The following is a 12,973-nucleotide window of genomic DNA, read 5'->3' on the forward strand; positions in this document are numbered from 1 at the left end:
ATCACTTCTGGTATTTGGTACATTCCCTTTCTGTAAAATTGAAATGTTAATTTGTTTCAGAAATGGTAAAAGTGCTCCGTCGTTTGTAAAATTGTCTCCGACTTTGTAAAAGTGTTTCATCTTTTGTAAATTAGTGTTGTCCTTCAGAGCCACCATAATAAACAGGCTGGTAATGTAGGAGCCACCACTGCATGGCATACAGAAGTAGAAAAATTATGAATGCCTTGCTGAAAAAGAGAAGTTGCAATGTGTTTCCTTGAGTAAAGTATACCAGAATGTAATCAAAGCAATGAAAGAGCAGGCATTTTATAGTAATACTGAAACCAAAACTTCTTGTTTGAATTATGACATGCTTCACCTTAAAAGGCTTAAACTGTGGTCTTTTTACATGTTGTGCTTTGTATCTAAATCCAAAGTGTCCAAAAAAGGTGTGTCTCCTTATTCTGAAGACCTATCTGATGTCTTTGTTCCTCTTACCTGTCCCAGAATCTCCTCAGTTGTCCTCGCCCCTCTCCAATGGTGAACATGACCGACGACACACTGACTTGGGCCCGGACTGCTACAGCCAGCTATGTGATGAGCCGCTGGACAGAGAGGGCGAGCGTCCAGTGAGCCTGGTGTCCACCCTGTCCTCCGGTTCATCCCGAGATAGTCGCAGCCTTTTTGGAAGCACCGTAGCCCTTCCTTCCTCCACCACTCCACCCGCACAGAACGAGGAAGACATAGACTTGGAGCTGAGCCCAGCTGGAAACGCCGGAGACCAGGCCGGGGACCAGAGTCCCACCTTCAACAGCCCCAGGGACCGCTGGCAGGAACAGCTTGAGTCCAGGGTGATCAGCAACCAGTGGAACAACAACAACGCCACCTCTGACAGGAAGGCAAGAGGTGAAATACCTCACGTCCTCGCCTCGCCGGTCATTACCAGCGCCATGGCTCCTAACCCAAAGCTGACCTATGTAGACCGTGTTGTCATGGAGATCATCGAGACAGAGCGCATGTACGTCAAAGACCTGCGCAGCATCGTGGAGGTGAGTGGATGTCAGGGTTAGTCTGACTCTCATTGAATTTTCCACCACTTTTTTCTCTCTCAGCCAAGCATTCATGGAGAGCCAAAATCTTGATATTATAGAGAGTAATTCATCAGTATTCTTTGCATTCAAAGCACATGTTTGACTTGGAGCAATATGCAGCAGTGACTTCATGTCTGCAGACTCTTCGGAGGTGATTAGCTGAAATTGGCGAACCGGGAGCCAAAAAAGGGGATTTGGACTGAATGGCTGTTTAGAGCAAATAATGTCCACTTTGCTCAAAGCAGCTGTTTGTGGCCACAAACCAGCCTGGCACTTGTTAAACATCCAGTGGAATTTTCTCTTCCTTTTCATTACCAAAAACTTCATTCGGATTTCTAAACAGATAGGTCAGTTAACAAAAATGCATCCCTGACATCTGGCAGTTGTGCTGTGTGTTTATATACTTCCAGTTCACATAGATGACGGCTGTGAAGAAGTGAATGATCTGCTCCTTTGGTATATAAACCGTTCTGTGTATTTACAGTGCAGTGAAAGTTTACAGCCTGTGTCCTGGGATTGAGGATGCTCATTTCTGGAGTTCAAACATGCAGTCAAAACTGGGACACAGTGCAGGTCTTTCATGGGAGAACTCAGGGGCTTTCTGATCTGAGTCATAGATAGTGGAAACCTCATCTCAGAGATGTGAGGCATGAAAAATGGGTCGAGGACAGTTTTACCACTCAAAAGACCACTTGTGTCTTATCATGTATTTTACCTCCTGTAGTCTGGAAACAACTTCCAGACAAGAGCTGCTGTCTAGCTCTCAATATTCTCTCGGGTTTACATCAGCGCCGTGCTGTCAAACAATCTGCACTGCACTGACGGTAATGACTTTAACACGTGAGGCATTTCTGCGGCTGACTGGCAGTAAAGCAGCCAGCACCTCTCCGCACCTTGTCTCAGGCTGGGCTGGCGTCTGGATGTTGCTGCGGGAGGTGGAGGGGGGAGGCCCTCGTCACAGTTTGAGTAACGACTTGCTTCAGACAAACACTTCCAGGACTTTTAACTGTATCAGCTGACAGGAGCAGCAGCCCAGCCTGGTCTAGCCCCGGTCACACAGGATCTACAGAAAGCTCCATCCTAGCCCCAGCTCTCAGGCTCTCCCTGCCAACACAAACACCTCCATCTTTGCTCCAACTGAAAAAACAACACTGATTAAAACAGAGCAATTGATCTTCCATAGGCAACAGTTTGGGAACACAGATGTTTCCTCAATTTTTTCACGAGTGCAGTACAGCTTCCATCAAATTAATTCCCTGCAGCTAATCGTAATTTCACATGAGACATGAATCTTATAGGGATGTGTGACACCCTTTCTTCGCTTTGACATAGACTCTCCAGCAAACTAATTCAAAGCCTCAGTTTGATATGGACACTGAACCCACAGGCAGCTGTTGAAGATGTGTCCACTGCCTTTACATCTAATCTATCTCACACTCTCAAATCTCAGTCTCAACCGTCCATCCATAAATCCAAGTTTAGAGGACAGCTGTCTGATCCAGCTGCTCTTGTATGTGTGAACACATCTAACCCAACACCTGGCCTGAACACACCCAGAATGTGGTCTGTGCTTCTGGGATTCAGGAAGATCTGGGTTAAGGTTATAGTTGGAATGATTCTTTTGTGACATTTGATTAAACAATGCTGCTTGCTCTGTTCTAAAGCAGAGCTTGTGGCGTTAGATACACGGCATGAAATCTCTCTCCTGTGCTGAAGGTCACATGTTTATGGTGATCTCTTCTATAGGAGACAAGGAGACGCCCTGCTGTCTGCGGGTCAGCATTGCTCTCACTGTGCTGGAATTCTCCATCTATAACAGGCTGCATTTCATTCAGTAGTGCTATGTGATGACTCTACTCTTAATCTGGGTCGCCCGGCCAGACCAGCTCTGCTAAGTGTGTATCTGTGTGTGTTTTAGCGCCAATCGTCTGAGAGGCTGGATGTGTGTACAGGCTGTTTACTTGAATGCACTTTATATAGTCACTGCGTGTGTGCATGTTTGTCTCTCGTCAACGTACTCCTCTACTTGTTTGGAGCTGTTTGTATGCCACATGAGTGCATAATTGAATTCAACCAGATGCTGGCATATTTGGCGACTGTGATTTGGATATATTTTTACTCCTGAGGTCCAGTGGGAGTCTGGTGGAACGGGCTGTGCCGATGTTTATGGTCTGGGTACAACAGACCCTCTTCCAGACAGGCTGGCCTCTGGTCTGTGGAACAAACCCTTAAAAGGATCTTTTTAAAGATCACATCAATTATGCATGAAGTACAGAAAGGATTGTTTCACGATGCAAGCCTTGTAATTATTATACAACACTTTTCTATTTATGTACAGTAGATGACATGTCACACTGCTCTGCCACAACCTATGTCAAACCAAATGTAGGAGTACAGTTATTGAGGATGTAACAGGAACTCAGTGTGAACATGTTTTCCTATAGACAGACTCCCTCTACTGGCAAGAATTTGGAAGTGCCTGTATGACACACAAGTCACATACTTTACCAAATATTGACGTGACCTTTTCAAATGTAACTCCATCTTTTATATGGAACTCCATCTCTCCTGTTTTTCCAGGACTACTTGGCTCACATTATCGATATGAACAACCTCCCCATCCGGCCAGAGCAAGTGTGTGCGCTGTTTGGAAACATAGAGGACATCTATGAGTTCAACAGGTAATCTACACCAACACCAACACACTGAGAAGCAAAAAGTCTTTGCTGGATGTTCCTGATCAAATCTCTCTCTTATCTGTCCTCATTACAAAAGTCAAAACAGAACGAGCAATATTAAAGAAACAGACAAGTAAGCCGCTTTTAAAGCACACTTCCAGTAATCGAGAATGTTATCATGTACTTTTAAATGTGTAATACATATCTCATAGTAAGATGAAACAACAATGAGGAATGTGATGAATACATGACACATTAGCTGCTGATATTTCCGTCACAAACTCAAAACAGACACATTGTGAAACAAAGGAGTGAGCCTCCTCCAGTGCAAACATTTAGTGAACAAGTCAAATCCAGGGGAACGGTGGAGCTGCCAGCTTTAAGATTTCATCCTTTTTTGTCAGCAAGTGCTCATTGTTGACCACGCCGCCTGCCAAAACACACATTAGCATTCCTCTCTCATCTCACAGCCAGACTACTCCCTCATCATGCCAAGGCCATCATACAGCTCTGAGCCACAAATGGAGAGGATTTGGTTCTTATTAACTTCCAATGCATTTCAAGCCATCTGTATGAAGGAGATTTTGACAGATTTGGGAGCTTAAGTCCCTTTTCACAGGGATTATCCGTTTGTTCTTGGCACCAGAATGCTGTTTTTTATTGGGCTCACAAGAAAGACATTGATGCTTTATTTTATTAAAGTAGTGTTTAAGGGGGGAAATGCTTGTCTTAGCCTGTGAACAGGTGCTACAGGTCTCACTAACATTGGCTGTTTTCAAAACTGCCTACTATACTAGGAGTACGTTCTGAGTGTGTGAACAAGAGCAAAATCTGCAGTATGCCAAAACTTCCTGGATGCCGTACTGATTCAGGAAAATGTCTCAGTATGCATCGGACCAGTCTCCCTCGCATAATGTTTCCCACAATGCACAGCCCTAACGTTCAGCTTCTTCCTTTTTCTGTATATGACAGGGGAACTCAGTTTTTAGGTGATGTGAAAATTATTAAATTCCATAAGCGTTGTTTACTTCCACTTTTCAAAAACGGAAATCCAGCGAAGCCTGACCCAGCATGCTGCAGAACCAAGCGGCAACCTCCAGTCTCAAACTATGAAGCCCATGCAGAAGTGTTACAAACTGCAATTCATCGAGAATCCGCTTGAGGCTGGCTGCAGAAACACTGGAAACCACATAGACACCAATTCAAAAAAGACGATCTTTGCAGCATTAATAAACATGTTTACAGCCTGGTTCAAAAAAACGGCTTGGCTCAAAGTAGCTCATTTCTCTATCGGCACACACTGTACGGGGAGTGAATTTTTTTTAACGCGATGGTTCAGAAGATATTAAGATTACGAGTTTTTGCCCAAATAAGGACATGACTGACGTGACTCACAGGCGGGAACACATAGCTGTTGGCTAGGAGGCTTCACCCCGCCTCTTTACGTCACACTATGCCTGGTTGAGTTCCACATTACCAATATGGCTGCCGCTGACTGGCTTCAAAACAGCTCTCAGGAACAGAAGGGTGACGTCACAGATACTACGTCCATTATTTATACAGTCTATGTACAGAACAGATGCAACAGAACAGTCAAACTACATACTACCTTCAAACGCAGTACGTAGTATGTAGTACTTACTGCATACTAAATTTCTAGGTTGTATGTAGCAGGCTGTTTTGAAAACAGCCCGTGTCTCAGAGTTGTTCTTCAACAGTAGGAGAATGGGAAGGGGAAGCACATTGTTTGGAGAAAGAAAAAGCTTGTTCCTTACATTTTCTTTTCATGGGAGCTTCAAAAAAATCTCTGTTATAGGTTTTCTCCACACAGAGATCACACATTGAAAAGGACTGGCCATGTGTTGTACAACGTATACAGTAGATCCCTTGATAACACTTATTGTGCTGTATGTTTGACCAGTAATATGTTCTCCATAGTCTTGCTTAACTCGCACTCAACTGGCGAAATTTATTGTTTCGCCAATTGCCTTTCTTTCATCGAGGAGCACTTATTTATTTTCTGTTACATTTAACCCTCTTGTAAACTTGAATATTGTTGAGAAAGCGATCATGTGGTATGAGCAAATATTGACGTTGTATCTGAAACAAATTCCAATGGCTCCATTTTTTCATTGTACCTTGAACATGTTGACACATTTTCTGGTGCTGGGTTTCAGTCGAGCTCCCATTGTGTTTGATCTGGGTTGTGGAATGCTTGATGATGAATTGTGTTTTATATTTAATGTATTATCTTAACTAAACTGCGTTGGACCTGAGTGCTTGTGATGATTGCCGATGTTTTTCTCGTAGATGTACTTTTTCCACCGCGGCCCTCCCTTAATGTTTCTGCCATCCGTCATGCACTATTTATGGAGGTGATGTCACACAGTGTAATAAGGCATTAACATTCCTTACAACGCTCAGGTTGTGCTCACAGGCTTGGTACAAATGTTGTTTTTGATGGGACTTAAGGCATGGAAATTCAGATGTAATGCATGTTATTTCATGCTTCGAAGGTGCAGCAATGGACTCATTTAAGAGTGTATGCTGCCCTCTAGTGGCTGTATTAAACAAGGGTCTGATTTCAGCCACTCATCATTATTCCTCTCTGTTTCTTCTTACCTTCATGTTTTTTTTTGTTTTCCTTTTTTAAACATAAATCTGTCAGTAAGTCAATTGTCTCGGTTTCTCCATTCTGCTTTTCAGTGAGCTGCTTCAGTCATTAGACATGTGTGAGAACGATCCTGTGGCTATCGCTCGATGCTTTGTAGTTAAGGTAAGAAACTGTTTTCCTCGTCCTGATTTGCAGTGACATCAGACCCCTAAGAAAATAAACATTAATGATGTGATTGTCTCGTGTCTCCTCAGAGTGAATACTTTGAAATATACACTCAGTATTGCACCAACTATCCCAAGTAAGTATCAATGACATATTAAGTTGAGTTTTTTATTGAAGCTGATGTATGTAAGAGTCAAATTAAACACTATTGAAATATCTCTGTATTGTGCTCCAGCTCTGTGGCAGCTCTGACCGACTGCATGAGGAGTAAAACTTTGGCCAAGTTCTTCCGGGATCGGCAGGCTGCTCTGAAGCGCTCCCTCCCTTTGGGCTCCTATCTGCTGAAGCCTGTGCAGAGGATCCTGAAGTATCACCTGCTGCTACAGGTACAAGATGTTCTCTGCGGTCCATTTGTTTTAATCAGCGGTGGACAAAGTACACAGCTTCATCACTTAAGTCAAAGATACTCCAGCTCAAATATTACTATAATACAAGTGAAAGTTTTGTCAAATTATTACTTGAGTTAAAGTACTGAAGTACTTGCTTTTAAAAATACTTAAGTATTCAAAGTACTTCTTTAAACATTGTTTTTTCACAATAAATAAGTGCAGTCAAGAATACATAGTACATTCTGTTACACTCTGTTTATTTAGAAAACATTACTTAAAATCTCTAAAAACTATACCATGGAATAAAAACAGAAACTTAGTTACTCCAAGCACAGGCAACTTAGTTTGAAATGTTCATCTGGAATGAAGTAAGTGTTCTATAGCTCAACACGCTTTCTCAGGTTGGACAGTGAATGTTTGTTTGTTTGGGCAGAGTGGGAAACAAGGAGAACATTTCAAACGATACGTATCATTCTTCAAACCTCTAACACGGGCTGAAGATATGGCCATGGGGGCTCATGTGGAGAATTATAGCCATCATTACCACCTCTAAATGAACTGCCTGATCTGAGTGAAATCTGCTCTGTGTTTGCTCCATGTCAGCTGTGGAGACGCACGATATATTGTTATGGCTAAACCACTGAGACAAATAGAACTACACAAACATATTTTACTGTTTCAGATTTCAGAAAAGAGAAGGAAATTCATCCACTGACTTCAAAGCACAAGTAGAGAGAAACTAAAGCACTGATAGAAATTTCTCATTCTTCTGAATGTAGTGGAGTAAAAGTAATACGTTTCCTCAAAAAAATAATACTCAAGTAAAGTACAGATACTCAAAAAATGTACTTAAGTAGATTTACTTTGTTACTGTCCAGCACTGGTTTTAATAAAATGTACTCACCAGGGATCAGTGGTTCAATGGTTCTAATATTTATTATCAGCTATTAATAAATACTCCTCAGCAACAGTGGCATCATACATTTGACTACTGAACAGTCCAACCGAAGCATGATTTTTTTTCTCTCTTTTGGTTCTTTGAATTGATTAATTCTCAGTGGCCTAAATCCTAAGTGTATTTTACAAAGTGAGGGCTAACAACAGCAGAAATTTCACTGAACGGTTGATTTTTGACATGTTTCATTTTTAAAGGAACCTTATTCCCTTGTAGGTGGTGATGATACAGTGTCAAATAATGTCCCTGATCTCTCTCTTTTAAAGGAAATTGCAAAGCACTTCGATTCAGATGAGGAGGGCTATGAGGTTGTTCAAGAGGCCATAGACACCATGACTGGAGTGGCGTGGTACATCAACGATATGAAGAGGAAACATGAGCATGCTGTCAGAGTGCAGGTGGGCTGGATTCACTACGCATGCCTGACTATCACCCTTTAAAGAGGCTCATTTATGTCCTTGCCATGCAATGCTTACATAAAGTACACACTCGTTTACACCCTGTTTTTATTTATTTTTATTATTTCCTTTCCTTCAGAGACTTTCTAATTTTCTTATGTAAATCTTCTTTCCAGTCCTAATGTGATTCTTGCTCATTTTAACTAATTTAGTCATTATGTTTCTTACAATTGCTTTTCTCAACAAGACTGTCCTCAGAGACTTCCAACCCTTGCTTAAGTTTTTTTATTTAAAGTGCCAAGTTTCTATATTTTTCCAAGCTGATATTTTCCAAGTTAGAACCAACCACATTCAAATTTGGTATTGATCTTTCTGTCTTTTTCTCAAGTCTTGTACACAAGAGTGTGGGCGACAGCTTCTTAATGGTTTCATTGGTTTGAGACACCGCCTGTGTGTTCGGTTCCACTTCTTGGTTTTCTTTTTACAAGTGGTTTATAATGATCACAAATAAAAGCTGCCACTTGGCTGGCATTTTGTTTCTCTCAAGCTGAATGAACATAGCTTAGAGAGTGTGTGCGTGCGTGGGGGGTAATGTGCTGTCATGTGCATCTGCAGGAGATACAGTCTCTTCTGATCAACTGGAAGGGGCCTGACCTGACCACCTATGGCGAGCTGGTGCTGGAGGGCACCTTTCATGTTCTACGGGCAAAGAACACCCGCACACTCTTCCTCTTTGAAAGGATGCTCCTCATTACCAAGAAAAGAGGGGAGCACTACGTCTACAAAACTCACATCTCAGTATGTTTGTTTATTCATTTGAGATTAAGGTGTTTTACAAAATGTAGGTGTGGTTAACGATGATATTGGCATAAAACGGTGACAGGATAAGATACTAAACAAGATGTATATCAACCTTCATTTTGATAACCCGGTATTCAGAGTCAACTTAACTTGGTTAAGCCTCGGCTACATCTCTAAATCTGTTGTTGTTGTTGTTCTAGTGCTCCACTCTGATGCTATTGGACAGCGCTAAGGATCCCCTGCTTTTCAGCGTCATTCACTTCAAGCATCCCAAGCAACCCCATACAGTGCAGGTAAATGTGAAGACCATTGACCCTGACTCTTTTCCTCCTGCAACACAGACATAACTAAGAACACTGCAACTTTTATTTTGACATAAAAGAAGAAAATAAAGGGATTTGTTGCTTTTTTCTTTGAGTAACATTTTCTTTTGTACAAATATAACGCCTTTTTTCTCACGTCAGTTGTATTTCGGTATTTTGTAAACATGCCTGAATCTGCTCTATCTTTACTATCCTCCATGACTCTTTAACTGATGAGCATTTGTTATTTCAGGCCAAGTCGGTAGAAGAGAAGCGTATCTGGGCCCATCACATTAAGAGGCTCATACTTGAGAACCACAACACCATTGTTCCCCAGAAGGTAAACAACACAACAAAAAAGTCCATCCTATAGAAATGTTTTCCTCTCAGCTCCTGGAGAACAATCTTTAATTTAAAGACACACTGTCTTTTTCTTTACAGGCAAAAGAAGCCATCCTGGATAATTCCAACTGTGAGTGTTTCAAAATTGAGTAACTCTTCTTGTTATTGGACTTATTCAACTGTTTCTATAGCAACTAAAGATGCTGCTCACAAAAAACAGGAGGATGTTTAATTTCCACTGGAAATCGCAGAATGCTGTTTAATTTCCAGGAATAGTAGCCCATCACCTCCTCTCTTTCTGTGTATGCTGGGAACATTGTTTTTTGTAATTGCGGCTCTGAGTCTAATGATGCATCTGTCTGCTGCTCAGATCCAGGGATGTACCACTACAGCCCCGAGAGGCTGAAGAAAGCCGAGTACTGCAGAGCTGATGACTTCCACCTTGGAGGGCGAAATGGAAGAAGGAGATCAGGTTAAACTCCCTCCTGTGTTTTTACAGATTCAGATTTGTGGTGTTAAAATGATGGTTATTTTTATGATCGGTGGTAAGTTACAGCATCAGTGGGTTATATAATTTTCCATTTCCTGTCTTTTTAGAGCCAGCAAAACAAATCATAAGGACCTCAAAAGGTTGGTACATTGTCTGTTTAATGTTATATCAATGGATTTTCAGTAAAATTTTGACAGCCCAAAGGGCAGATTCATCACAGTGGGTCAGTTCGATCCACTTTGTGGATTGCTATCCAATGGCCCTGCACCCCCACAGTCCCCCAACCGAGGTTATTTTTGTCCCTGTTTACATCTGCTTTGTTCTCCCTCAGAGACACCTGGAAAACAGATCAAAAGACACACATACTCCCACTCCCACTCCACTTGCATCACAAGTAAATTATATGCCTCAGTGGTCGAAGGCTTTGTCACACACGCTCTTTTCAATAGGCAAATTCTGCCTCACCTTCAGATCTGTGCAACTTCCTACTCTCGTTCATTCTAATTGGCGTTTTCAAAGAGAAAACCTCCGTACTCTCGTCCCCACCTCTCTTTTGCTCCCATTCTAGATCAATATATCTAACCAATGCAATGAACAAGCAATTTTCATGTCAACCTTCCCATCTCAGTGAGGGAGTAGGTCATCACATCCTGGCTAATTGCATCATGTTCAGTTTGAGCCTCTGAGAGGAAGATGTTTCTAATTGGTATTTATCTAATCAAATGGTCTCCCTTAAGTCTGGCCCAGAGTAACTGCTGCCTCGCCCAGTCTCTGCCTGTGCAGACTGTGTCCTGACCATAATTGAACAAGATGAATGCGCTGTTCAGGTCGTTTTGTCATCATGTTTAACTAAGGCGCACTATTTTTACAATTATTGACATTCTCATTTGTTTATCTCTCCCTTTCCTCTTTATCTTTGTTCTCCATGCAGCTGTTTTGAAGGTAAGCACTGGAAATCCAAATATATTCTTTTTTCATTAAACCTTGATAAGCGTTTCCATTTAGTTTTATCAAAACTGTTTTGAAGTAGAGTGTGCAGTGGTGAGATATGGTTTTCAGACTTTTGACTCAGCAATACAAACTTTCATTCTTTCTTTTTAATTCTTAAGAAAAAAACGTAAAGTACAAACCTAATCTTCTCAGAACATACTTTTGGCTTCCCCTGGGTTACACAAATCATATCTCACCCAAAGCTAAATCAGCTTTATGATGATTCCATCCCATTTACAGCCTTGCAATCACATCATGGCTCTAGCACTGGCCTTGCAATAACAAACCACATGTCTATGACTTCACGCTACAGCATGCAGACAGTGAGGGTGCACTGCTGGGGGAGAGGTGCTCCCTCCAGCCAGCTACTAGTGTCAGTACACTGGCATCCAGCTTAGACGAGCCCCAGGCTGAGAGCCCATGTGAGGAGGATCTAATTCCCAGAGGAGACTCTCTGGAGCAACTAAGACTCACTGGCAGCGAACCTAAACTGGGCTCTTCACCCAGTAAGGGGGAGCTTGAGCAGGAGAGGGCAAAGGAGGCAAATGAAGACGAGGAGGAGGAAGAGGGGGAGAGTTACAAGGAAGACATACTGATGGGAGACGACCAGGTAGCCGACTTTGCCAGCTCAGTGCTGGCAGCCATCTCCTGCTGGCACTATAGAGCCAGGGCTTTGCTTTCTACTCACTTCACAACGGTGAGGGTCTCTACCACCCACGGGTTTCCCATTTCCTGCTCTGTTTGCCGGCTTACCACTACTCTGTGCCACTCCTTCTCCCACGCCGCCTCTCGTCCCTCTTCCCCCTCTCTTTTTCACCATGATCAGAACAGACTAACACCTGCTACCATTTGCACGTTGAATAACCTCAGTTGAATCATGTTAAAGGGGTGCATGAAGTTCTTCCAAACTGCATGCTCTTATCTTTTTGTCTTGGAGTGTAAGTCAACCCTTTTATGTATTCAGTGTTCTCCTCTGATCTGATCAGGGGATCCACAGAGCACTCTTTTTTTTTTTTAGGGAGGGGGGCTAAGAATGATGTCAAAGGTTCTGCTTCTATACTCCTGCCTGCATTTGCATTAGAACAAGTGGCTTAAAGCCCCTTTTAAATTGTGTTTGACTTCAAAGGTTAATGTGGCCATCTAACTAAATTATCATGACAATAACAAGAGCTTTGCTCTTTCATAATTCTATTTCATCATCATATTTGTCCTTTCATTTTTCATAATAACAAAGCTTTTGTCATGGTTAATTGTTGCACCAATAATGTTCTTGAATTAAATGACCCCCATTATGGCACACAGTAAGTGTCTGGTGAATTATTGCCTGCTGTTATAGAGTTTTTTTCTTAATGCAGCTCTAAGTGTTATCTCTAGGATGTTTTTGTATACAACCTCCTCATGTAATGACATATTTTGTTCTCTCAGGATGATCAGAACAAAGAGCAGGCTGAAGAAAAATCTCCACATAGAGAGGAGGTAGAAACTCACAGGGGAGAGGACATGGCTGTGAAAGAAACTATTGATACACAGGTGCTGAAAAACATATTACAGTGTTATGTATTCATTACAACATGTCTCTGAGGTCACATCATATGCAACATTTATTTCCTTTGTCAAAGAATGCCCAGCTCGTCTGCTGCCCTTGGTATCGTTTGTAAAGCCTGTATTCTAATAGCCATTATATATTTTGAATGAAACCCTTTCAGTTCATAAGTTATTATATATTCTTTCCGAGAATGAGAGGAGCTACACAAGACTTTTAAGAAGGCTTCATAATGA

The 12,973-nt window shown here is 41.9% G+C and overlaps 1 protein-coding gene across 3 annotated transcripts in view; it reads left to right on the forward strand.

The window, feature by feature from the left end:
• LOC117806028 (pleckstrin homology domain-containing family G member 3) overlaps positions 1-12,973 on the forward strand; it is a 39,214-nt gene that overhangs the window by 22,498 nt on the left and 3,743 nt on the right. Inside the window, exons 3-17 of one of the 3 annotated variants that reach the window (XM_034674686.1) lie at positions 487-1,028; positions 3,651-3,751; positions 6,455-6,524; positions 6,617-6,663; positions 6,763-6,913; positions 8,138-8,269; positions 8,885-9,067; positions 9,271-9,363; positions 9,626-9,712; positions 9,814-9,844; positions 10,085-10,186; positions 10,312-10,344; positions 11,136-11,146; positions 11,508-11,891; positions 12,620-12,724. In XM_034674686.1, the coding sequence (XP_034530577.1) occupies positions 487-1,028; positions 3,651-3,751; positions 6,455-6,524; positions 6,617-6,663; positions 6,763-6,913; positions 8,138-8,269; positions 8,885-9,067; positions 9,271-9,363; positions 9,626-9,712; positions 9,814-9,844; positions 10,085-10,186; positions 10,312-10,344; positions 11,136-11,146; positions 11,508-11,891; positions 12,620-12,724 (2,072 nt within the window). The remainder of the gene's footprint in view (positions 1-486; positions 1,029-3,650; positions 3,752-6,454; positions 6,525-6,616; positions 6,664-6,762; positions 6,914-8,137; positions 8,270-8,884; positions 9,068-9,270; positions 9,364-9,625; positions 9,713-9,813; positions 9,845-10,084; positions 10,187-10,311; positions 10,345-11,135; positions 11,147-11,507; positions 11,892-12,619; positions 12,725-12,973) is intronic. The other 2 variants (XM_034674687.1, XM_034674688.1) reach the window with 2 other exon arrangements.

The sequence above is a fragment of the Notolabrus celidotus genome, chromosome 22 (genome assembly GCF_009762535.1).
Source record: "Notolabrus celidotus isolate fNotCel1 chromosome 22, fNotCel1.pri, whole genome shotgun sequence".
Lineage (NCBI taxonomy): Eukaryota > Metazoa > Chordata > Actinopteri > Labriformes > Labridae > Notolabrus > Notolabrus celidotus.